A 27,558-nucleotide genomic window follows, 5' to 3' on the forward strand; every position below is an offset into this window, starting at 1 on the left:
TAGCATTGAAAAGGAGGGGGGAGTTAAAAAATACACTACCTGCAGTAATGTCCTTGCTTAGCGACCTTGGCCAGGGAGAAAATGCAGTCAACAGTTGCTAGGTGACGTACTGCTTTACACAAGGAGTGATAATGTTCACTGAAATTCCTACAGAAGCAACAACAAAAAGGTGAACATACGGATTTCTTAGACCTGTAAAAGCTGCACAATATGCGATCACTTTATTAGCTAAGATGAGCATAAACAAAATAACCAGGGATACGTGACAGTTAAGAAACGTGGAAATTACTCTGGACAACTTTTCAGTTTAATATAATAACTTGATTACTGAGGCTTTTGTTTCATTTGGATAGAATTACATATATTTAAAATAGCTTCTATATAAGTCTACTATTAATACTGTATTGTATATTTCGTTCGACTATGACAAGTCAACTTAGACATAATTAACACAAATGTAGTGATCATTTTCATTCAACTTAAATAACAGGAACTACCCGGATGGATCAGCTTCCCTTTGTGCTTCTCCTTCATAGCATTATCCAAACTAGGATTAACAGTTTCAGTATCTTTCTCTCACACTGAACTGGAAGGTTCTTGATGGTAGGGTCCATGTTTGTCTGATTTTCCTATCATTATTAGCTCTAACAATCTAGCCCATAACTTTAGTATGCAGTAGACACTGTAATGAATTTCATTAAAGGCAAGCAACGTACTTTTTCCCAGTGATCTTCAGTTATCTTATTAATACATATATAAATTAAATTTTAGATTTATTTTAAAAAACATAATGATCAGTGCCTCGAATCTTTGGCTAATTAAATCACTTGTGATCTAAAGGCTTAAAACACTTCTATTGAAAGACTTATTCAGAAAAAAAACATAGAAATGTAGGGAAGTGCTTTCCTTCTTTTTTTTTTTAACTTAAATTATTCCCTTATTTCCTTTTTTAAAAAGATTTATTTATTTTAAGAGAGAGAGAGCACAAGCAGGAGGGGCAGGGAGAGAGAGAGACTCAAGCAGACTCCCCATAAGCATGGAGCCTGACGCAGGGCTCAATCTCATGATCCTGAGATCATGACCTGAGCCGACACGAACAGTCAGACGCCCAACCAACTGTGCCACCCAGGCGCCCCAAATTATTCCATTATTTCATATCATAGGTATCCCTTACATCCTTTCAAAGAAGATTCCCGCCCCCCTCCCCAAATAGAGTATTAGGCTGAATTCTTCTCTTAAAAATGATTTCTCGGTTGTACTGTGGGTTTCAGAAACTTTGAGATTTAATCTGTTTCTTAAATCCAAAAGTTTTAGAATGCTTCCTAGCTTGAAAAGAATATCCAGATTAAGCTACTATGTCATCAGTTATTCTTATATTATCACTGTACTGATTTTTTAGAATCTGTAATATGATTTTTCTAGTAATATTGTAAGGTATTCCATGCAAATGACTTTTCCAGATAATAGAAGGAACATTTTAAGTACCAGTCTTATTTTTGTGTTAACTTCATGAATTGAAAAATATATTTATAGTATATTTTACTCTTTGTCTGAATAGACAAAACATAATAAATAGAATTTACCTATTTCTCACTGAATTAAGGTTCATCAAAATATGCAAGAATTCCACTAACAGTGTTAAGAGTCTGCAAAATCCCAAACACAAAGGAGACTGGCCCCTGGCATCAGACAGGCAATGCTCAGTTGCCACCTTAAAGATGACTCCATTTTGAAGATGCTACATGCTACATGGACCTAACATTTCTGAGTGACTGCCCAGTGACATGCCTTGTCATTCCTGGTCTGACTTCAATTTTAGATCTGACTACTGGTTTACCCCTCGGACTGTGTTGTATTCTGCCCCTGTTCTAATTACTGACCCATTTGGTCGTTCCTATCCTGGCACTCTGTTTTGCCAGAGAGTGGCCACATTTGATGTCTCTGCTCTTGTCTCTCTCGAATATGAGTATCAAAGTATCTTTGGCACTAAATACCGGTCATTTTTTTCTTCACTCTCACTCCCTGCTTTCCAGCTCTTGTCCAGGCCACCAAGACCGTAATTAATTTGCTATTATCTGGGAGCCTTAGGTTGAGGGTAACTTATCCCTCATGCTATTCTAGTGTTTGGGATTGAAATGAGGGTACTCTCAGTGGGTACCATTTCGGTTAAAAAAATAAGAAAAAAGAAAAGGCAGAGAAAGATAAGGTGATTCTTTCGATATAGACAATAATGTTCTTTCTCAAGTCAATTATATTAAGAGGTGTGAACAAAATGAAACACTATCATAAACCTTTAAGATCATTATCATAACCTAGGAAGTCTTGTTTGACTTCTTGATCTTTGTCCATTTGCTACACTTTCCCAAATTTCAAAAAGATTATCCATACCTAGAAAAATAACAAGCTAAAAAACAGGCAATTCAAATAACGGTCTGATAAGACTGGTTTATGTCACAACATGCAACTTATTCACTAAGCCACTAACCAATTCAAAGGTGAAGCCAAGGTACTATGATTTAATCTCCTGTGAAAAGATACTGCCACATTCATAGGAAATACAAACATTAAGATACTTGGGTTCTAAAGCTATTAGGACAATCTACCATCAGATGTTGCCCAAGGATATCTGAAATCAACAAAAAAGGAAAACGGTTTATTTTTTATTTGCAAATTTATTTCTAAAATATTTACTGCATGAGAGACATTATAGTTCAATTTTCAAAAAATCTCCAACTGACAAGATTATTCAACATCCACAGTCCATCTTCTAGGAATACAGAAGACGACGCATATTTTTTAAGAGAAAATTCCGTTTAGAATTTCTTACAGCCTTGATTTCTTGCAATATTTTTGATCAAAAGTAATATGACTAAGGCATAATGATTAGCATCTCAATAAGAGACAAATACATGTGCATAGCTGATATTCAATCCTCCGATGTCAGTTTCACTGAGGATAATCATTTTTTTTAAATTTTATTTATTTTATTTAATTTTTTTAAATTATATTCTGTTAGTCACCATACAGTACATCCCTGGTTTCTGATGTAAAGTTCGATGATTCATTAGTTGCGTATAACACCCAGTGCACCATGCAATACGTGCCCTCCTTACTACCCATCACCAGCCTATCCCATTCCCCCACCCCCTCCCCTCTGAAGCCCTGAGTTTGTTTCTCAGAGTCCATAGTCCCTCATGTTTCATTCCCCCTTCTGATACCCCCCGTTTCTTTATCCCTTTCTTCCCCTACCGATCTTCCTAGTTCTTATGATCCATAGATGAGAGAAATCATATGATAATTGTCTTTCTCTGCTTGACTTATTTCACTTAGCATTATCTCCTCCAGTGCCGTCCATGTTGCAGCACATGTTGAGAACTCGTTCTTTCTGATAGCTGAGTAATATTCCATTGTATATATGGACCACAACTTCTTAATCCAGTCATCTGTTGAAGGGCATCTCGGTTCCTTCCACGATTTAGCTATTGTGGACACTGCTGCTATGAACATTGGGGTGCACATGGCCCTTCTCTTCACTACGTCTGTATCTTTGGGGTAAATACCCAGTAGTGCAATGGCTGGGTCATAGGGTAGCTCAATTTTTAACTTTCTAAGGGACCTCCACACTGTTTTCCAGAGTGGCTGCACCAACTTGCATTCCCACCAACAATGTAGGAGGGATCCCCTTTCTCCACATCCTCTCCAACAATTGTTGTTTCTTGCCTTGTCTATTTTTGCCATTCTAACTGGCGTAAGGTGGTATCTCAGTGTGGTTTTGATTTGAATTTCCCTGATGGCTAATGATTTTGAACATTTTTTCATGTTAGCCATTTATATGTCTTCATTGGAAAAGTGTCTATTCATATCTTCTGCCCATTTTTTGATTTGTTTATTTGTTTCTCGTGTATTGAGTTTGAGAAGTTCTTTGTAGATCTTGGATACCAGTCCTTTATCTGTAGTGTCATTTGCAAATATATTCTCCCATTCCGTGGGCTGCCTCTTAGTTTTTCTGACTGTTTCCTTGGCTGTGCAGAAACTTTTAATCTTGATGAAGTCCCATAAGTTCATTTTATCTTTTGTTTCTCTTGCCTTTGGGGATGTGTCATGAAAAAGGTTGCTTTGGCCGATGTCGTAGAGGTTGCTGCCTATGTTCTCCTCTAGAATTTTGATGGATTCCTGTCTCACATCGAGGTCTTTCATCCATTTGGAGTTTATTTTTGTGTATGGTGTGAGATAGTGGTCAAGTTTCATTCTCTTGCATGTAGCTGTCCAATTTTCCCAGCACCATTTATTGAAGAGACTGTCTTTTTCCCACCGGATGTTTTTTCCTGCTTTATCAAATATTAGTTGCCCAAAGAGCCGAGGGTCCATTTCTGGGCTCTCTATTCTGTTCCATTGGTCTATGTGTCTGTTTTTGTGCCAGTACCATGCTGTCTTTGTGATCACAGCTTTGTAGTACAGCTCGAAATCCGGCATTGTGATGCCCCCAGCTTTGTTTTTCCTTTTCAACAGTTCCTTGGAGATTCGGGGCCTTTTCTGTTTCCATACAAATTTAAGGACTGTTTGTTCCAGTTCTTTGAAAAATGTCATCGGTATTTTGATCGGGATAGCATTGAAAGTGTAGATTGCTCTGGGTAGCATGGACATTTTGACTATGTTAATTCTTCCCATCCATGAGCATGGAATATTTTTCCATCTTTTTGTGTCTTCCTCAATGTCTTTCAAGAGTGATTTATAGTTTCTAGAATATAGGTCCTTTACGTCTCTGGTTAAGTTAATTCCAAGGTAACGTATGGTTTTTGGTGCTATTGTAAATGGGATGGATTCCCTAATTTCTCTTTCTTCAGTCTCATTATTCGTGTATAGAAATGCAACTGATTTCTGAGCATTGCTTTTGTATCCCGCCACATTACTGAATGGCTCATTAACTTCTAATAGTCTGGGAGTGGATTCTTTTGGGTTTTCCATATAGAGTATCATGTCATCTGCGAAGAAAGACAGTTTGACTTTTTCTTCGCCGATTTGGATACCTTTTATCCCTTTTTGTTGTCTGATTGCTGTTGCAAGGACTTCTAGTACTATGTTGAATAATAGTGGCAAGAGTGGGCATCCTTGTCGAGTTCCTGATCTTAAGGGAAAGGCTTCCAGCTTTTCCCCATGAGAATGATATTTGCTGTAGGCTTTTCATAGATGGTTTTTATGAGATTGAGGAATGTACCTTCTATTCCTACACTCTGAAGGGTTTTAATCAGGAAAGGATGCTGTATTTTGTCAAATGCTTTTTCGGCATCGATTGAGAGGATCATATGGTTCCTGAGTCTTTTCTTGTTGATATGATGTATGACGCTGATTGATTTGTGAATATTGAACCACGCTTGCATCCCAGGTATGAATCCCACTTGATCGTGATGGATAATCCTTTTAATGTACTGTTGGATTCTATTAGCAAGTATCTTGTTGAGGATTTTGGCGTCCATATTCATTAGGGAGATCGGTCTGTAATTCTCCTTTTTGAGGGGGTCTTTGCCTGGTTTGGGGATCAAGGTAATATTGGCCTCATAGAATGAGTTTGGTAGCTTTCCTTCTGTTTCTATTTTTTGAAATAGCTTTAGGAGAATAGGTATTATTTCTTCTTTGAATGTTTGGTAGAATTCCCCAGGAAAACCATCCGGGCCTGGAGTTTTGTTTTTTGGAAGGTTGTTTATCACTGACTCAATCACTTCATAATTAATTGGCCTGTTTAAAAAATCAATTTCTTCCTCTTTCAGTCTTGTTAGTTTATAGGTTTCCAGGGAGGCCTCATCTCTTCCAGATTGCTTAATTTATTGGCATAAAGCTGTTGATAAAAGTTTCTAATAATCCTTCCAATTTCATTGGTGTTGGTCATGACCTCTCCTTTTTCATTCATAATTTTATTAATTTGGGTCCTTTCTCTTTTCTTTTGGATAAGTCTTGCCAGTGGTCTGTCAATTTTATTGATTCTCTCAAAGAACCAGCTTCTAGTCCTGTTGATCTGCTCTACTGTACTTCTGGTTTCTGATTCATTGATTTCTGCTCTAATCTTGGTCAACTGCTTCCTCGTGTGTGGATTAGGCCTGTCCCTCTGTTGCTGTTCCAGCTTCTTGAGGTAAGAGTATAAAAACTGCATTTTAGATTTTTCTATTCTTTTGAGTGAGGCTTAGATGGCTATGTATTTCCCCCTTAGGACTGCCTTTGCAGTATCCCATAGGTTTTGGACCATTGTGTTTTCATTCTCGTTGGTCTCCATAAGTTGTTTAAATTGATTTTTGATTTCCTGGTTTATCGAATCATCGCTGAGCAGGATGGTTCTTAGTCTCCAATTGTTTGAGTTTCTTCAAAAGTTTTCCTTGTGGTTGAGTTCCAATTTCAAAGCATTGTGGTCTGAGAATATGCAGGGAATAATTTCAGTCTTTTGGTATTGGTTGAGACCTGTTTTGTGTCCCAGAACATGGTCTATTCTTGGGAATGTTCCATGGGCATTAGAATAGAATGAGTATTCTTTGGTTCTGGGGTGTAGTGTTCTATATATATATCTATGAGGTCCAACTCATCAAGTATGGCATTCAAAGCCTTTGTTTCTTTGTCAATTTTCTTCATGGGAGCTCTACTTCTGATAGTGGAGTGTTGACGTCCCCTACTATTAACGTATTTTTATCTATATGTCTCTTTATTCTGGTTAAGAGTTGGCTTGTGTATCTTGCTGCGCCCCTGTTGGGGGCATATATATTTATAATCGTCATATCCACTTGTTGGATATATCCTTTATGAATAATATAGTCCCCTTCTGTGTCCCTAACTATAGTCTTTAGTTTAAAATCCAATCTGTTTGCTATAAGAATTGCTACCCCAGCTTTCTTTTGAGGTCCATTGGCACGAAAGATGGCATTCCATCCCTTTACTTTCAGTCTGAATGTACCTTTAGGTTCAAAATGAGTCTCTTGTAGACAGCAAATGGATGGGTCATGTCTATTTATCCAATCTGCAACCCTGTGGCGTTTTATGGGAGTATTTACATTGAGACATTATTGAGAGAGATGATTTTAATGATGCCATGTTGCCAGTAAAGTCTTTGTTTCTATCGATTGTGACTTTCTGTTCTGTATCACTCTTGGGGCCTTTTTACTTTTATAGAACCCCCCTTAATATCTCCTGTAGGGCTGGTTTCGTGGTTACGAAATTGGTCAATGACTGGAGATTCTGGAAGGTCTTTATCTCTCCATCAATTCTGAATGACAGCCTTGCTGGATAAAGGATCCTTGGCTGCATGTTTTTCTCTGAAAGAGTTTAAAAATGCCCCCCCAACCCTTTCTCTCATTCCAGGTCTGTGTAGACAGGTCTGATGTAATTCTGATACCTTTGCCTTGGTACATGAGAAATTTCTTTGCCCTGGCCGCTTTCAATACTGTATCCTTGGATCTAATATTTACGAATTGCACTATGACGTGACGTGGCATAGGTTTGTCGTGGTTGATCTTGGGAGGGGTCCTCTCTGCCTCTTGGACGTGAATGTTTGTTTCCCTTGCTAGATTAGGGAAGTTTGCAGCTACATTTTGTTCAAATATCTCTTCTAGACCTCTGTTTTTCTCACCCCCCTCGGGGATGCCAATGATTCTGACATTGGAACGTTTCATTGAGTCAGTAATCTCCTGTAACCTACATTTATAAGAGTGGATTTTTTTGAGTCTAGATTCTATTTTAGCTTTCTCTTCTACTAACCCATCCTCCAATTCACTGATACGTTCTTCTGCCTCATTCACCATGGCCATCAGAGCCTCTAGTTTTGACTGCATTTGGCTCATAGAATTTTTAATTGCTTCCAGATTCGCTCTCATTTCCGCCCTTAGAGATTCTATATTCTCATTAACATTTTCATTAATACTTTTTTCAAGTCTACACATCATCTTGACAATTGTTACTCTGAATTCCATTTCTGATAATTTGGTTATATCCATATCCATTAGTTCTGTGGCAGAGGCCACAGACTCATTGTCTTTTCTTTGCTGGGGGGAGGATTTCTCCTTCTCATCATTCTGATGAGGAGAGGTTGTGGGGTTGTCCAGAGCCCAAATTATTGACCAGGACCCAGGCAGTGTGCACTTGTTTTATAGGGATTTTAGGGATGTGGGCTTCTTGAGTTTTTAGCCTCCCTTCTGGGGGAGGAGGCTGCCGCACCAATACTCAGGCAACCTTTTGGGTAGCGTCTCCGTGTCCCCTGTGAGGGGGGATGGGGATGGGCACACTGTGAGCCGGTATTTCCAGGCTTTTGTTCTCTGGCGGCTTTCCCTGGCGGTTTGCTGTGCCTCTTCTGAGAGTCAGAACAGAGGGATCACGGACCATTCTCCACTAATGTTCTGGCCACTTTAACTCTGTTTCTGTTGGTGCTGCTTAACCCTGCAGCGTCCCGGGATGTGCACCCCACACCTGGCGTCCCAGCCCTCACTTCCAGGGCCGGCACATCTCTGTCCTTTGTGTTTCTAACACCGCCAGCCACCCCGCGCACTCCAGGAGCTCCTGGTCTCATTCTGGTTCCAGTGAGCGCACCGGAGCTCCGTTTCAGTCTGGTGGCGCGTGCTCCCCGGCTCACGGTCTCAGTCTGTTTTCTCGCGGGTGCCTGTCCGTGAGTCCGCCTGCTCCCCCGTGCAGGTGGCTACCGCTTCCCGGCGCCCGAACGCGGCAGCTCCCTCCCCCTTCCGTTTATCTTCCGATATCTGTGCGCGCTTTCACGGCTCCCTGCTTTGTACCTCAATACTCATCGCTGGAGATGTTCATTTGTAGAGATCCAGATGTGTCTTCCTGCGTCTCATGCTGATTCAGTGGATGTTCAGTCTGGTCTGGTACCTATCCAACTCGACTCAGGGGACCGGCTGAAAAAGGGGTCCCCTACTCCTCTGCCATCTTAACTCAGAAAACTAATCATTTTTAAAATGACATCATATTCATACCATCTGGCATGGTATGAATATAATAAATATTGTACATAACAATCTATGTTGTTCTCAAGTGGGGTCTCTAGCTGCAAAAGCTCTAGCAAAAATTCAGCCAATATTCTTTTTTTAGATAAAAATATTAATGTATTTTTATTTTGAAGGTAATGTAAGTATATTAAAGACACTTTTGATATCATGTATTTGCAAAGTAAATTAAAATCTCCAGTAATCTCACCATCCATAAATAATTAGTTAATATTTGAGGATATATATATGAAGACATTTCTCCAAAACAGATGTACAAATGACCAATAAGCATACTGAAAATATAATAATGGCATATATATATTTAATCTTTTAAGATAAAAAGATTTAGGGGCATACTGCATGGCTCAGTAGGTTGAGCATCCAACTCTTGGTTTCGGCTCAGGTCATGACCTCATGGGTCATGAAATCAAGCTCCACATAGGGCTCTGCACTCTGTGGGGAGTCTGCTTGGGGATTCTCTCCCTCTGCCCCTTCCCCCACTTGCATATGCATGCGCACTCTCTCAAATAATTTTTTTTAAAAAATAAGAAGATCTGTATGCTGTACATGTATGTGAATTTACACAGAACTGCATCATCCTTCAATACTGTATTGCATCCTTTCTTCACTTAGCAATACAACATAAATATCATTTTCTTCTGTTACGTTGTACTTAATGTCACCTCACTCAAAGGGGTGATATGATGAGAGGTGAATTCTCCTGGGTTAATTTGGTAGAAGGCAAAGAGCTGATACGGGAAGAATGGTACACAGAAATAGTGGGGTGCTAGAAGAGCACAGAGAAGGGGCAAATCAAAGACACATTCCAAAGGGAAAAGACAAGAATTTGATAAAAGATAAAGGGACAAAAAGGAAGAAAGAATCAAGGGTAATGCCAAAGTTTTTGGCCGAAGAGATCTGAACTTTTTTAGTCTAGAATAATGACAGTGAGAACAGAAACCAGATCTGTAAAGTTTTGTATACTATGAATAGAGCGAATATGTATCATCTCCTCAAATCCCCAGGACTCTAGAATGTGGCCCTTGATGCTTGAAAGGACTAATTTTCATCCAATTTTCATGTCTCAGTGATACTCCTTTTTTTTTTTTTTTAAAGTAATCTCTGCGCCCAACATGGGGCTCAAACTCACAACCTCAAGATCAAGAGTCGCACGTTCTACCAACTGATCCAGCCAGGTGTCTCTCAGTGATATTTCTAAGGGGAATACTAGGAGAACTAGAGACTCAAGGGCCCCAAAGACCCTTAAAATGGGAAACTTGAAAGTGAATTGGAAAAGAAACTAAATATACCAAGTTTCTATCCCTGGGTCCAAGATTCTGACTTAAGATAACCCCAGAAGATTCAGGATAAGTAAATTAGAATGTGTTTCTAATGCTGTAATTCAAGACTCCTCTGGGCAAAAAAATGGTACCAACAACTACCTTTTAAGAACTGTCAAGTAATATCTTCTTTTTCACTTGCCAGATTGGTTACTTAGCTCCCTAGAGAACCTCACTGAATATTTACTCTTTAAGTTTTTAAAGATAAAGACTACCAAAGAGGTTTCTGTTTAGAGTGATGTCTATGGGTTCACCACAGGCAGACTCTACAACCTGATGGTAAAGGGCACAACCTACCACCAGATACCCTGCATTGAACCTCGGCTCCAACCCAATGTAGGCAACTTATTCCTTATTTCTGTATCTCAGTGCATTCGTTTGTCAATTGGGGGTGATACTATTTCAGTCACAGAGTTCTTATGACGAATAATGACCTAAAGTGCTTAGATGAGTGGCTCATAGCTAAGGACTCAGGAAAGTCAACTGTACACCTCTCTTCCCAGCTTCAGTCCAGCAGTGGCTTGACATCAACCACAACAGGAGTATTTACACTACAGAAAACACCAAACACCACAAACACTACTACTCTTCCAAAGAACTGGCTGTTAACCTCTTATTTACCAGTACACCACTGACTTAAACTTGTCAATATGAACACACAACTATTAATAAATCCAGATATGAAATATTCTTTGAAGCAATAGCAAAGACTCTTCAAAAAAAAAAATCTCATAGAAAACAAAAAAGGTCGAGTGCCTGGATAGCTCAGCTGGTCAAGTGTCTGCCTTCGGCTCAATTCATGATCCCAGGGTCCTGGGATCGAGTCCCAGTTGGGCTCCCTGCTCATTATGGAGTCCGCTTCTCCCTCTCCCTCTGCCACTTCCCCCTGCCCATGCTCTCTCTCTCACTCAAATAAATAAAATCTTAAAACAAAATAAAAAAGGTGGGGGACTATTCTAGATTCAACTACAAAAGAAACATAATAACAAAATATAACATGTGAAAGTTGATTAGAGCTTTCATTTATAAATAGGGGGGCAGAATTAAAGAAACCCAAGATTCCTTAAATTAATAATTTTTCTTAGATGTGATAACGGTTTTAAGATTACATAGTAGAATATCCTTAATTTTAGATGTATGCTTAATTATTTAGGGGTGAAGTGTTATAATGTCTAAATCATACTTTCAAAGGGTTCAGGAAAAAATGTATGAGAGATATAAAACGAATGTGGCAAAATGTTAACACTTGATAAATCTAGGTGAAGAGTATATCAGTATTTATTTCAAATTTCCTATATTTAAAATTCTTTAAAATAAAAAGTTAGGAAGAAAATATTCAGGACGTAAAAAAATAAGAAAAAAACGAAATGATGATAATAAAAACAAAACAACTAACCCATTCTTTTCCAACTATGAAAATGTTGACTTTTTATAAGAAAAGTAAAGGAAGCCCAAGGTGGCATTTCAAAAAGTGACTCTACCAAACATCCTTAGCAACTAAATATTAGTACGGTAACAATAAAGTATATTAGGTCTCTCATTAAAGACTAAGATGAGCTTACATTTCAATGGATTAAAAATAAAAACAGAGAACACATGTACTCAACTATTTTATGGCAGGTCACAAGCAGTAATCTCTACTTTTCTTTTTGATGGAAAGATTTTCCGGTCTATTTCTCATAGCAAAAAATCAGATTATATTTTTCATTGTAAACTCACTCTAGAAAATCAAGCCATTCAGTACTGCAGTCAAGGACTAGCTGCTCCCGGAGCTGATTCAGATGTCTGTAATTTTCTACAATAAAAGGAGAGTGAAAACGGCTCACAGCTTTTGTGCTAGAAGAGAGGAAGAAACATAAATAGGAAATCAAGGTTACTAAGAAATCACTAATGCCATCACTTCAGAAAATTAAAGTAGTTATTTATTATTCTCTGATGAACCTTGAAAATAAATAGCTGTAAACAGAGAACATTCTTTAATTATGGTGCTGAACTCTATTGATTCCAAAGATCTCTGTTGTAACTAAAGTACTTGGAGTTCATAGGACTTTGTTCAGGAGCTCTAAAATGCATTTCAAATTATATCCATATGGCAAAGTCAAAGTTTAGAATTTCCACTTCATAAGCAGAAAGCTTTTTCTTTAAATTATACTAAATGAAAATGCTTATTAAAAAAAGATCAGAAGCACGTAAGTCCTGACAAAGCTGGACACATTGATGAAAGTCCTATTATTCTTCATGTTTTATACTTTTCCGTATAATTAATGTATTTCAGTGAAAAAAGAAAAATATAAAGAATTACAAAGAACAGCAATGCATTAATTCCAGAGGCAATCAAAGAAGAGGAATGTTTCATGATCTAACTGTAGATTCACAGTGGCCCCAGATGGGAAGAAATACGACACGCTCCTCCTGTGGGCTCATGTATCATCCCTGCTGCTTCATCAAGAAGCTGCAGAGCACGACAGGGGATGCCATGGGTCACCAGTTAAAAAATCTGGATCAAGGCTCTAACTCTAACCACTTACTTGCTACCTATGTGACCTTGGGCAAATATAAGTGACCTTCTCTAAATATCCCTTTCCTCACCTGTAAAATGGGAATAGTGATAGTATCCACCTCATAGGTACTGTTGAGAGGATAAGAGTGCTTAGCACAGTATCTATGTCCTATGTCATTAGTACCCAATGTTAAGAGCTGTTGTGTGGAGGTGGTGGTTGCTACTGCTGTTGATGTTACTATTATGATTGGACCTTTGAGAAGAGAAGATCACAGTTGAGTGATAGACAGGTGATGACAGAATGTAATTTCTGTTCTTTGTTTGCTCCCAAACTCCTGTCACAATTATGTTTAATTTGGCCAGTTATTGGACTCGGGGTGAGACTTTCATATTCAAAATCTGACTATTATTCTAACCTATCCCTGTCAAGGTTCCAATAGCCAAGCGACATACAAAAATAACAATGAACCTCCCCAAAACCATCTTATTTATTCATTCAATTTACGCCATTAAATGTTCAAAAGATCCTGGCACTGATTTACACCTTCCGTGTTGCTTCTGAAATGTCATCTAGATTTCTACGCAAACATATTTATCATAGCTTTTCTTCTGCCAAAACTCATTTAGTGAAACATTTCCGTTTCTTAGATAATTAGATGTACAATTTTAAATAATTTCTCTTCATAAAACATACTTCAATTCACGAGCTGTAGGATAGGACAAAAGTAGATAAAGGAAAGAAAGCCTGTGAAGAGAGAAAACAGCCCCTAAAATCAACAATGCTCAAATCTCACCTACAGCTTCTAGTAACACAGGAGAAAAACAAAAAACAAAAAGACAATGGTAACAGAGCTAAAGAAACCCATGATTGTGCCTTCAGAATCCTTTGATAGTGGCAATGGATACTAGTTTTCTTCTTTTAATTAAAGTAATAATAATCATTCACAGATGTCAAAATTTTCTTCTATCCTTAACAGAGTTCCTTCATATAAACACCAGCTACTATACTAGTTCCTCTTTTGTTCACTTAGGCAAACGTAACATTTTCATCTCAAGTTCATGCAAGCATATTAATAACAGGAGCAATAAATACTTCACAAAGAATACTACTCACAGGAGTATGTATTTCGCTAATACCACTTCTTTAAATGAGTCCCCTTTGGGGGATTAATGCCTAATCAAGAAGAAAAGGCAGTCTCAATGTGATTCTCTAGTTCTGTTTTTGATTAATGTGTTTTCATCAATTCATAATATAACTTACAAAAAAGAAGCCATAAAGAACTATTATAATTATGTGCCACAGAAAGCATCAAGACTAAAGAAATGCAGAGTTCAGTGAGGCAGATAATGAAATTTCAGCTTCCTAAAAGAAATTTCAGGTATAGCACTCATCAAGAAATTCAAGCAACCAAATTAAAATTATAATTGAACAGTCCCCGATATTTTTTTTCATGTGTTTAAAGTGTACTCTGAGGTATAAGAATAAAATGGTTATTTACAAAAACAGGAAAACAAATGTATACAAAGGAGATACTCTTTGGAAAAAGTATTTTTAAATAAATGATAAAAAGAATTTAAAATAATTATTTCTTTGGTTAAAAGTTCCATAAGAAAACCAAAGGGAAAGAATTACTTTTTATGTCAAGGACGTGGTTAGCTTCATTCCAGTAGTGTACGGGTATACACATGTCATTATAATTCACATTAATAAGAAAAAATGTAATTTTAAACCCACCTTCCAACCTTAACCCAATCAGTTGGTATACAAGATACAGCAGAATTCTTCATTTCAATCATAAACTAAAAGAAATACAAATAAAAGTTCGATATTTAAATGATTAACCATTATTAAAGCTTCCTCAAAATTGTGTTATAAGTTTAGTAAATACTATTCTAAACATTCAAAATAAATCCAGTATTTTTTTAAAAATATTTCATTTATTTATTTGTCAGAGAGAGAGAGAGAGCATAAGCAGAGGGAGAGGCAGGCAGAGGGAGAAGCAGGCTCTCCACCAAGCAAGAAGCCTGATGTGGGACTCATTCCCAGGAACCTGGCATCATGACCTGAGCTGAAGGCAGACGCTTAACCTACTGAGCCACCCAGGCGTCCCAAAATCCAGTATTGTTAATAGGAAAGGTCATATATATTCATACAACCAAATATCATTAATTAGGGTTGCAATACTTGGGATAAAGTACAATGTGTATTGAGCAAAGGTTTGTAATAAACATGTAACTTGGCATTTTAATATTTTAACACTGTCGTGTGCACTATGAGCAGTGATTTTTCTTTTTTTAACAGCGTCTTTCATTTATTAGTACCCCCTTAAGAATTCTTTTACTCAGTAATAAGACTGAAGTTCTAAGTATATACAATTTTAAAATACCAATTATGATGTGTTATACCAGTTTCAGATGTGGCCCATCCCTTATTTTGAAGAAGAGGACTTATTGTCATAGTTTTTATCCACAGAGCCCAAGTGCTCTAAGAGTATCCTCATGGAAAAGCACTGATTTCTTCAGCTATCAAGGGAAGAAGAGATTTCTTCCCATGAGTGTTTTCTTTAAGTTTTCATTTGTATGAACCATATCTTTAAAGAGCCAACTGTGTTCTGTGAGCAAGGTTTTCTGAAATCAATCAGGAAGCAAGTGAAATCAACTTCTTCTAGTGTGGCCTTTCATTTTTAGCAGTAGTTGTATGCCCTCTCTTCCTCCTGCTCACTCTCCTGTATTGCTTTAATGAAATTTAGTGTTTTAAATGAATAAACACACACTTATTTTATAGAGGAGGAAACGCAGAAGCTCTGTGGCTACCACTAACTTTTTGATGGCTAAGGGAACTTTTTTACATATACCAGTTTTATAACATTTCTGGTATTTATAATATGCATATTATTAATATTGGCCTATCTTTTGAGTTTGTTTATCTATATAGTTTTTACGTTAATTATAATATAGAAATTATTGGTTAATTTTAAGAATTTTCAGCCTCAGAAAAAATTTTGGGACTAATGATGTCTTCTTGTATAGAGAGGAATTAATACAATTTCAAATCTGCCACACAGTTAAACAGTGAAGAGTCAAGAGTCTAAAAAAGTTCCCTTCAGCTACAAAAGTAACTGAGGAAAAAAACCACAAAATAAGTATCATCAACGAGAAAGATAAAAGCACATTAAGACCATGATAAAAAACTCTGCTTAAATATTATTTGTAAATGTCCTACCAGAAAGGCATATTGATCTTTTTATAAAATAATTCTGGGAAGAGCTATGCCTGCAGCGAACAACAAAACGCAGGGCCGCAGTGGCTCACTAATACTTGGAAAGGACAATGTAGACCCATAAAAACACAGAGCTCCACAAGAGTTCCTGTGTAAGGGAAGGTGGAAATTTTGAAAAGAAGCTAAAACTGCCTCAGTGAGATCACAAGGCAGCCAGGTAGGCTGGCTTACTTAAGTAATTTGCCATAACGCCGCATCATGGGGCACTGGATTCAAATTTGCACCTTACACACATCACAAATCGCTCCTAGTCATGGCCCTTTAGAGCACACTGGGAAAGGTTAGGACCATAATGGTTCAATCTGTAAGTATCAAGGGTCTACTCTAAGGACCACAGCTCCTCAAACAAGCCATATGCAGAGTCAATACTCAATGGAAAAGAGGGTGAGAGTTGGGAAGGCCAACATGGACCTCCTGCTTGTTACACCCCTGGGGTTACTTCCTCAAGTTGGTGCTGGACCTTGTGTCCTCTTCTTCTCAGCTGGGGTTTCTGTTCAGAATTGTCATCTACTAGCAGGTTGTTTTTTGTTTTGTTTTTTTTTCTCTTCTACACTGCCTAAAGAACAGGAAATTTTCTCTGCTTCTTTTTACAAACATTCTAAGAATGAGCAGACAAGGCCTTTTAAAAAAGGCCTTTACTGTTACAGAAAAGGAAACTAACTAAAATTGGAAATTAACATATATTTCAGAAATCTTAGAAAATTCTCATAGCACCTTTCCCTGCTCTATAGTTCCTGATTACTGTTTCTCAGGTGTTGATACAAGAAGTATGCCTTGATTTGTTCTAGCAATTTCTCATGTCCTCCCGGGATTCAATTCTGTCTTGGTTAAAAGTTAGATACTGTTACTCAAACTACAGCCTGTCATATCACTGGACTCGCATCATTGCTAAGTTTGCTTAATTTACTCCAGAAACTGCTCTCTGTTTTCTCCAATACCACACTTAACCCGTTCCTACTCTCCCTCTTTTCTTTCTTCTCTCTCAAGAATTTTCAATTTTTTTTTCTTTAGAAGTAAGATTTAATAGAGAATGCTTTTCACATCTTAAACACACTAAGCAGAATTTGGATGTGCTGCATGCTATGAATTAATAAAAATTTTTTCTAAATATTTCCCCCCAATATTTCTTCCCTTTTCCTTAAGAATAATACTACTTACCAATACTGCCCCAAATCTAAATATCATCCCATATGCACTCCATATTTGATTCAAGCTTAAAAGATGATTCTCCGTATACATAAATATGAGAAAAACTATCACAGAGGCAGTGAGCTAAGTTTCTGCTTTTGTTATTTTCTTACAAATACTTTCAGAGTCAGAGATAGTAACACACATGGTCAATAAGGCTTATAGTGTTCTAATAAGTACATAAAAACTAGGAACAGAGGTGAAAAAGGAAAGTTGTCAAAAGTATCACTGGCTTGACAATCTATTTATTTTTACCAATAATAAAATCGATGCACTGCGTGGGACTGCTAGAACGGGTTTTTAAAAAATTATTACAAAGTTATAAAATTTCAGAACAGAAGGGTATAAAATAAGAAGCACATACAAAATAATGGTTTTCCTGCCTTCCTCTCTCACTTCTCAGAGGTAATCATATTTGACGGAGTCTGTTCTTGGTCCTGTAAGTATCGTTAAATAATTTGCTGATACCATTAGTATAATTTTCTAAAAGAGAATTTGACTATAACAATGCTGAATATCGAGAATTCATTTGTTGTTTGAATAGAATCACTAATTCTCAAAAAATGTTATAAAAGTGATTCTGTATTGATATACTATTCAATTTCTATAGGTTTTTATTTTTAAAAAAAATTTTTTTAAAGATTTTATTTATTTATTTATTTGAGAGAGAGAGAGAGACAGCCAGCGAGAGAGGGAACACAAGCAGGGGGAGTGGGAGAGGAAGAAGCAGGCTCCCAGCGGAGCAGGGAGCTTGATGCAGGGCTCGATCCCAGAACCCTGGGATCAGGCCCTGAGCCAAAGGCAGACACTTAACGACTGAGCCACCCAGGCGCCCCTCTATAGGTTTTTAAGAACCAGTAAGAAATCATCCCACAATTAATAACTAAGAAATTTCCTGCCTCACACTCATCACCTTAACTTAATAAAGGTTAAGTAAGGAATAAGATAATTTATATCTCCCTAATTATTTGTAGTCCAATTATTTCATCTCTCTACTGTGCTTTTTCTTAAACTTCACTGCCACATGATTAAAAGAAAAAAAAAAATCTAATCTACTATCCCTTATGAATTCCTGACCAGTTTTCCCCATTTTCACTGTAAAACTGCCAGCTGGACCCAGGACTATCTTCCCAAGACTTAAGCTTTATTTTATTTTATTTATTTATTTTTTAAGATTTTATTTATTTATGTGACAGAGAGACAGCCAGCGAGAGAGGGAACACAGCAGGGGAGTGGGAGAGGAAGAAGCAGGCTCCCAGCGGAGGAGCCCGATGTGGGACTCGATCCCAGAACGCCAGGATCACGCCCTGAGCCGAAGGCAGACGCTTAACGACTACACTACCCAGGCGCCCCCTAAGCTTTATTTTAGTTTGCATAGTATGAGCTCTAAAATGCCTAGGTTTCGTAAAATAAAACCCAAGACGTTGATAATCCCAGTGTTAATATTTGTGAGTAGAGTGAAATAAGACACTGGTAGAAAGACTGGAGTCAGGGAGGACTGGGCTTCTGACTTAGATAACTCACCTAACTACTCTAACCCTCCCTTAGATTCACTACAAAATAGGAATAACCCCTTTCTGTGTTGTTACAAATGTTAAGTAATATATGTACAGTGCTTAGCACCATGCTGATCAAGTGCTTGACAAATGGTAAATATAGTAACAGTAGAATATGAATAACATTTACATAGTGCTTAATGTATGATTAAAAAGAGTTCCATATATTTTAACTCAATTGGTCTTTGGAGAAGTCTCACCACACAAGTGATTCTGCCTTGGTCACATAGCTTGTAAGTGGGGTAAGTGACACTTACACACCCAGCTTTTTCCTGCTGTAACCACTTTTCTACTACGTTTCTTTTATTAATGTTATTAAGCAGTTTTGGTCATCTCATTTTCAACAAATAGCCCAGAATAGTGGTCCTAAGGTCACTTGTTCGCTTTGCAAGGTCCTGACTGCAAAGTGAAACCAAGTGATGTAATTAAGTATTTGGCTCGGGAGGGTGCAACTAAGTATAAATATTGTCAAATTATTTTTCTGTTATATAGACTTCTATGTGGACTACACTGTGAAAGGTCTGCCTGAGTCCAAAAGATTTCATTTGAGGCCAAAAGACAGATTGACTGAATCAATGGTCTATTAAATGGCACAAGATTAATAAATATTTTAATAAAGATTATAATCTGCTGTAGGGTTTCTTATTTCAAATAATTACACAAATCAGCAGTCTTTTGATCAAATATATAAAGTAATGCAAATGTTTAAAAATTTTATTTGAAATTAAGCTCTTCCCCACTAGAAAAATATCTTTTTAAAGTCCTGAATAAAATGTTCATCCTGAGGAAATTACTCACAAATTTCCTAATGTGCTACTTTAACGAAGTAGAATTTCTCAATTTCCCTCAGTTAGAATCTCTATATTTTATTAAACATAAGATATAGAAGTAGCGTGCCTCAAGACTCAGAATAAGACCAAAGGATACAACCACATTTAAAAAGCATACGTCCTCCTGATTCTCACTCAGATATTAATACCATCAAACTTTAAACTGAAGTATGCATACCAAAAACCACACTCTGAGCATCACTCACATCATCTTATGGAAGACTCGCTAATTGTAGGTTTTCGCTCTAGTTTTTTGGTTTGTTTTTTTCTTGCTATTTGTTCTCTAGCAGCTTCAGAAGGAAACCCTGCCTTTTTAATCACCGTGTGATCCAATCAACACAGGTGGTTCACTTTGTATCATTTCATTACCTGCAGGCCAGAGATCAAAGACTAACTTCTCTCTCCTGGATTTAGGGTAAATGAATCCTGTAAGTTATTATTTATAAGAGTCACGTTTTCTAGAATACAATTTCAACAAACAATATTAAAACATATGTAATATTAAGTTGCATGATTTTACCAAGACAGTAAATAAACACACAAAATGCTGTTATTAAAATAATTCTTACCAAAACAAAGTATTACATTATATTTCCAAGGAACAAAGGAGAAAATCTGAAAACAAACTTTCATCCTATCCTCGGACTTTTGTTTACATTTTAAAACAGATTTCCTACTTTGAGATAAACAAACGCAAAATAAAAGTACTTTTGACATTACCTCCTGTCCTGACACTGTCACATATTGTATAGAAGGGTTTTTTAGTATTTTTCGTATTTCTTGCAAATGTATTTGGATCTTGTCAGTAACTTCTTGAATTTCATCCTTCCTCTTTTTTATTAAAGGGAAGTCAGTAAGGTCGTTGAATAATTCAGTTTTATCCCCAGTTCTAAAAAATGAAACAAATGCAAATACATACACTGAAGCATACTACCTATACCAGTTAGCAATTATTTTTCACAGCATGATAAAATACCAAAGGGTTGGGAATCAGGAAAACAAGGCTCTAATTCCAGCTCTGTCACTAAGTATTTATGGTTGGTTTCTTAATTTCTTTGAAGATAGACAAAATTATTTGTCTAAACATCATTTTCATTTTGCAAGTTCATGATTCCCATGGTGAAAATGAGAGATAAAATTAAATATTTGTTTTTCACCTATGCAGAAAATAAATACAGAAGTAAATACTGTCTTTTTTCCCCCTTTTATACAGAGTTCTTTGTGGGATGCACTGTAAAACGACTACCTCATAAAGGATTATTTTGCTTCTGTGGTTTCTAAATATAAGGCAGACTACCACTGGATATCTAGGAAATAAGTGTAAGCTGCCATCTGACTCCCACTTTTGAACCAATAAACTGCTACTACCTGCTCTGCCTGGGCTTTATCTTTTCATCATCTGGTACCTGCAGAAGTACTGTATCTGTCCTAGATACTGAACTGCCTAAGTTTTAGATGGTGGAGGGTTACTTCCAGCTATCATAGACAGCCTTTAGCATCCCACCACTTTTCTAATTTCACATGCAACTTCTACCATTACCGCGAGGGAAGCTTACGATTCGAATCCACACAACAAATGGCAAATCTATTAGTTCCTTCTTTCCAGCAGTGACAGTAATCGAAGAGTCTACTACTTACTTGGCAGCTTGTTCATTAAGTATCCTTAAGTAATGCTCCACTGGACTGAGGAGCTCAGGAATTTCTAAAATAAACGTCTGGAGCAAGTCTGACCGAACGTGGGAATTAACAGCAGGTATCAATGCTTGAAATTCTGACTTCAGGTGATACAGGGTTTTGACAATCAAGAAGAACTCTTGCGTAGAGCACTGAAAAAGAAATATTTTTTAGCTAAATAACATAAGATATATGAACATGAAGTTTAATTAGTGGTCTTTATTTTTTTTTAGTTAATGGTCTTTTTAAAGTTAGAATCAGAAGAAAAGAAAATTTTAATTTACTCTATAAACTAGTTCATTGAAATAAAGTATTGTTTATACCTTCTAAGTGTTAAATCAATAGTTCGAACACTTTATGACATTTTAAAACTCTAAAGAAAATAATTTGGGCCAGGGAGAGTAAAGCCAATACTTGTTCAATAATTTTTCGTTTTAAAATATATTGACCATATAGCAAAAATACAGTAAACAATGTCAAAAACAGAAAGGACAATTCTGCGGAAATAGCTGCAAGACATGTGAGAAATAAATGGCAAAATTCTTCCCAGTATAATGAGCTCTTCTTACAAATAGACCCGGAAAAGATGAATAATCCAAAGAATAATGGCTAAGTGAACTGAATATGCAGCTCATAAAAAAAAAAGAATGTCCAATAAGCACAATTAACCTCACACATAATTATAACAAGCGAATTAAAATGACAAGATAGCATTTGTCATTTACCAGAATGCCAAAGATTTAAAAACCTGATAATAGCTAAGTCACACAGGATATTAAAAAAGACACTTTTATATACAATTAGTAGAGGCATAAGCTCTTTGAAGAGTAAAGTGCATATACCCTTTGACTAAATAATTCCATTCTTAAAAATTAAACAAAAACTATACTTTAACAGGTAGTGAAAAAGTATGTGTATCTGAATTTTTTTTTTAAAGATTTTATTTATTTATCCGACAGAGATAGAGACAGCCAGCGAGAGAGGGAACATAAGCAGGGGGAGTGGGAGAGAAAGAAGCAGGCTCATAGCAGAAGAGCCTGATGTGGGGCTCGATCCCATAACGCCGGGATCACGCCCTGAGCCGAAGGCAGACGCTTAACCGCTGTGCCACCCAGGCGCCCCCTGAATATTTATAGTAGCACTACTGGTAATAATATTAAAAAGATGAATAGGAAACAAGTATCTAACAACTGGGATCTTATTAGGAAAAGCTCCTACAACGTAATAGTATTAAACAATTAAAAAATTAAGACATCTGTACATACTGATGTACAGATCAACATGGAACTCCATAATTTCAACATATATTAAATATACATAGAATATGTTTATACTATATACCATATGTGTATTTATACAGTAAATTTTCATTTTTGATTCTTCATATTATATGCATTATTCTACATAAATAAAAATATAAATAAAAAATATCTGGAAGGGTACACATGTTAACTTATTCTAGTTACCTCTGGGTGGTGTGTATTCAGGGGGAAAGTAGAGGAAAACGTGTTATTCTTTCTTTCATACCTTTATATACACTGTTGCAATTTTTAAATATGAACATGAATAATTTTTACTTTTGGAACTTCTGATTAAAAGAATAAGCTGAACGTGTACATCTAAATTTCACACCATCTTGAAACTACAGTCCAAGGCATAAAACCTCAAGAATAACTAGAAGAAAAGACAACAGTAACAATGTCTTAGAAGCTATAAAGTAAATGGATAAGTGGATAAGACTTAGAAGATTCAAAATATTAGCATTTTAAGCTGGCTGCAAGGAAAACCAGGACCCAACTTGAGTCACACCAAGAATCCTAAAAGACTCAGAAACCGGTGGCACAAATTATCTCTGAAAGTGGAAGCCGGGGGTGGGTGGGTGGGTATAACATGGAGGGTTGCAAATCAATTAAGAAGAAATTATCCCTCAATATTCTATTCCTCTCCATGCCACTGGGCAACCACTATTTTCCTACCCAACAAAAAACTAATTTCATCCTCTGGAGAAGGGAAAACATAGAATACCAACCATCTTGAGGCATAGTGAAAGATGAGAATACCACCAAAAGCAAGCGATTAAAATAAAAGAAAATGGAGATTCCCCATTGCCTCCATCCAGCTCCCAAAACACTGTTAGCCATTCAGGAGGCTAAAAGAGTCCCTGGGGAATCTCACAGGCCCAAGAGGAAAATTCTGAAGATATTAAAGCAGTTCACCCCAAAAATGGATCAGCCAGTATACTATACAGTTCACCTCTTATTATGCAAGCCATGTTCAACTACAGAGACCTTCCTATGAGCATTTTAGCTCTCCACTCTTTAAAAATGATCAGGCATAAGATAAAAAATTCTAATGTGAAATGAAAAAGCCAAAACGATCAATCAATCAATCAACAAATACTAGAGGGAACACAGCCTATACCATAGAAGAAAATGTCTTTAAAAAAACCCAGTATCACTGTTGGTCGGAATGCAAGCTAGTACAGCCACTCTGGAAAACAGTATGGAGGGTCGCAAAAAAGTTGAACATAGAGCTACCCTATTGATCCACCAATTGCATTACTGGGTATTTACCCCAAAAGTACAAATAAACTGATCCAAAGCGGCACCTGCATCCCCATATTTATAGCACCAATGTCCATAATAGCCAAACTATGGAAAGAGCCCAGATGCCCATTGACAAATGAATGGATAATGAAGATGTGGTATACATATACAATGGAATACAACTCAGCCATCAAAAAAATGAAATCTTGCCACCTGCAATGACGTGGATGTAACAAGAGGGTATAATGCTAAGTGAAATAAGACAATCACAGAAATACAATTATACGATCTCCCTCATGTGGAATTTAAGAAACAAAACAGGATCATAGGGGAAGGGAGGGAAAAATAAAACAAGATAAAATCAAAAAGGGAGACAAACCATAAGACTCTTAAATCATAGGAAACAAACTGAGGGTTGCTGGAGGGGTGGGGGGTGGGGGAATGGGATAACTATGTGATGGACATTAAGTAGGGCACATGACGTAATGAACACTGGGTATTATATAAGACTGATGAATCACTGAACTCAACCTCTGAAACTAATAATAATATATTATATGTCAATTAAATAAAAACACAATAAAAATAAATAAATAAACTTAAAAAAACAATATCCTAAGTTAAAAAGAGAATAAAGCAATCATGAAACAAGAATGGGATACCCTTTTTTTTTTTTAAAGGAACATTCAGAGAACATTATTCAATCAATTCAAATAAAAGAATTGTAAAAAAGAAAGAACCAAAAAATAACTCAGGAAAATCTCCCAGAACTTGGTTGCCAGATTGAAAGGCTCAATACAAGGTATGAAAAAAGAACCAAATCATGGCAAATCATCATGAAATTTCAGAACACTGGATGAAAAGAAAATGTTTCGATTTCTAGAAGGAGAGAAAAAAAATCACATCAAGAATCAGGAATCAGATTACTCAACAAAAACAACAGAAGCTAGAAGACAATGGAATAACATAAACTTCTAAAGGAAAATAATTTATAGCCTAAAATTTTATTCCCAGTCAAACTACCAATCAAATGTGAGTAGAAAACAAGACATTTCCAGGTGTGCCTGGGTGGCTCAGTTTGGTTAAGCATTTGCCTTCTGCTCAGATCATAATCCCAAGGGTCCTGGAATCAATCCCTGTGTTGGGCTCCCTGCTCAGTAGAGAGCCTGCTACTCCCTCTCCCTCTGCCCCTCCCCATGCACATGCACTCATGCTCTTTCTTTCCCTCTCTCCCTTGCTCCATCTCAAATAAATAAATAAAATCTTCAAAAAAAAACGAAAGAAAGAGAAAAGAAAACAAGACATTTCCAAACATCAACATTTCAAAACATTTGCTGTTGACCCTCGAACAACACAGGTTTGAATAGTGCAGGTCCACTTCTACACAGATTTTTTTGGGGTAAATACTACCGTACCGCAAATGTATTTTTCTCCTTTTCAAAAAAAAATTTTTTTATATTATGATTTTCTTCACATCTTTTCTCTAGCTTACTTTATTGAAAGAAGATAGCATATAATAAAATATAACACACAAAATGTGTTAATCAACTATCATTAAAGCTTCAGGTCAACAGCAGGCTATTAGTAGTTAAGTTCTGGGGGAGTCAAAAGTTATACATAGATTTTCAACTGTACAGGGGTCAATGCCCTTAACTCCTGTGCTGTTCAAGGGAGATGAGGTCAGCCGTACTACCAATAACCTTTTTCAGGATGCTTCTAGAGAATACACTCTATCAGAATGAAGTAATAAGCCAAAGGAAGACACAGAATTCAGAAAGATTGAACAAAAGATTCAATTCAAGGGAAATAAATCAAAGAAAGTAGCTTCACAACTAGCATAGAGGGCAACCAGTCTAGGTTGGACCAGGTAAAATGAAATAGAATATTTGATGAAAATAAGTACCTGGAGATGAGAAGATGATTTAGGGTTGAGCTAATGTTAAGTACACATAATTAACAATATACATATAATGAATTAATACTAAGGACACATTTAGAAAGATTTATTAACTAAAAGGAATGAAGTAAATTATGCAAAACAAAATAAGAAGTTAGGTCCGACTGAATAAACGTTGAATCTAAAGTATATGATAAAGTATCTCTTCCCCAGAGTTAAGATGGTGGAGGAGTAGGGGACCCCTTTTTCAGCCGGTCCCCTGAGTCGAGCTGGATAGGTACCAGACCAGCCTGAACACCCACGGAATCAGCCTGAGACACAGGAAGATACATCTGGATCTCTACAAATGAACATTTCCAGCGATGAGTATTGAGGTACAAAGCGGGGAGCCGTGAAACCGCGCACAGATATTGGAAGATAAACGGAAGGGGGAGGGAGCCGTCGCGTTCGGGCGCCGGGAAGCGGTAGCCACCTGCACGGGGGAGCGGGCGGACTCATGGACGGCAAGCGAGAGAGCGGACTGAGACCGTGAGCCGGGAGCGCGCGCCACCAGACTGAAATGGAGCTCCGGTGTGCTCACTGGAACGAGACTGAGACCGGGAGCTCTGGAGTGCAAGGGGGCGGCTGGCGGCTGGTGGCAGTGTTAGAAACACAAAGGACAGAGACGCACCGGCCCTGGAAGTGAGGGCTGGGACGCCGGATTGGTGTGCACATCCCGGGACGCTGCAGGGTTGAGCAGCACCAACAGAAACAGAGTTAAAGTGGCCAGAACATCAGTGGAGAACGGTCCGAGATCCCTCTGTTCTGAGACAGAGGGCTGAGATTCGGCCACTGCTGCTCTGACTCTCAGAAGAGGCACAGCAAACCACCAGGGAAAGCCGCCAGAGAACAAAAGCCTGGAAATACCGGCTCACAGTGTGCCCATCCCCATCCCCCCTCGCAGGGGACACGGAGACTCTACCCAAACAGGGTTGCCTGAGTATTGGCGCAGCAGGCCCCTCCCCCAGAAGGCAGGCTGGAAAATCAAGAAGCCCACATCCCTAAGATCCCTATAAAACAAGTGTGTACTGCATGGGTTCTGGTCAATAATTTGGGCTCTGGACAACCCCACAACCTCTCCTCATCAGAACCATGAGAAGGAGAAATCCCCCCCAGCAAAGAAAAGACAATGAGCTGTGGCCTCTGCCACAGAACTAATGCATATGGATATAACCAAATTATCAGAAATGTAATTCAGAGTAACAATGGTCAAGATGATGTGTAGACTTGAATACAATTAACGAAAATGTTAATGAGAATATAGAATCTCTAAGGGCCGAAATGAGAGCGAATCTGGAAGAAATTAAAAATTCTATGAGCCAAATGCAGTCAAAACTAGAGGATGGGTTAGTAGAAGAGAAAGCTAAAATAGAATCTAGACTCAAAAAAATCCACTCTCATAAATGTGGGTTACGGGAGATTACTGACTCAATGAAACGTTCCAGTGTCAGAATCATTGGCATCCCCGAGGGGGTGGAGAAAAACAGAGGTCTAGAAGAGATATTGAACAAATTGTAGCTGAAAACTTCCCTAATCTAGCAGGGGAAACAAACATTCACGTCCAAGAGGCAGAGAGGACCCCTCCCAAGATCAACCACGACAAACCTATGCCACGTCACGTCATAGTGCAATTCGCAAATATTAGATCCCAGGATACAGTATTGAAAGCGGCCAGGGCAAAGAAATTTCTCACGAACCAAGGCAAAGCTATCAGAATTACGTCAGACCTGTCTACA

At 37.5% G+C, this 27,558-nt stretch overlaps 1 protein-coding gene across 5 annotated transcripts in view; it reads right to left on the minus strand.

The window, feature by feature from the left end:
• The window catches only part of MSH3 (mutS homolog 3), a 187,935-nt gene that overhangs the window by 63,458 nt on the left and 96,919 nt on the right, over positions 1-27,558 (minus strand). For all 5 annotated transcript variants that reach the window (XM_008711037.2, XM_008711036.2, XM_040622135.1 and 2 more), the window contains exons 14-18: positions 21,305-21,492; positions 20,387-20,555; positions 14,548-14,612; positions 12,032-12,148; positions 40-147 (exon numbers count right to left, since the gene is read on the minus strand). In XM_008711037.2, the coding sequence (XP_008709259.2) occupies positions 40-147; positions 12,032-12,148; positions 14,548-14,612; positions 20,387-20,555; positions 21,305-21,492 (647 nt within the window). The remainder of the gene's footprint in view (positions 1-39; positions 148-12,031; positions 12,149-14,547; positions 14,613-20,386; positions 20,556-21,304; positions 21,493-27,558) is intronic.

The sequence above is a fragment of the Ursus maritimus genome, unplaced genomic scaffold, assembly GCF_017311325.1.
Source record: "Ursus maritimus isolate PB19 unplaced genomic scaffold, ASM1731132v1 scaffold_5, whole genome shotgun sequence".
Classification (NCBI taxonomy): domain Eukaryota; kingdom Metazoa; phylum Chordata; class Mammalia; order Carnivora; family Ursidae; genus Ursus; species Ursus maritimus.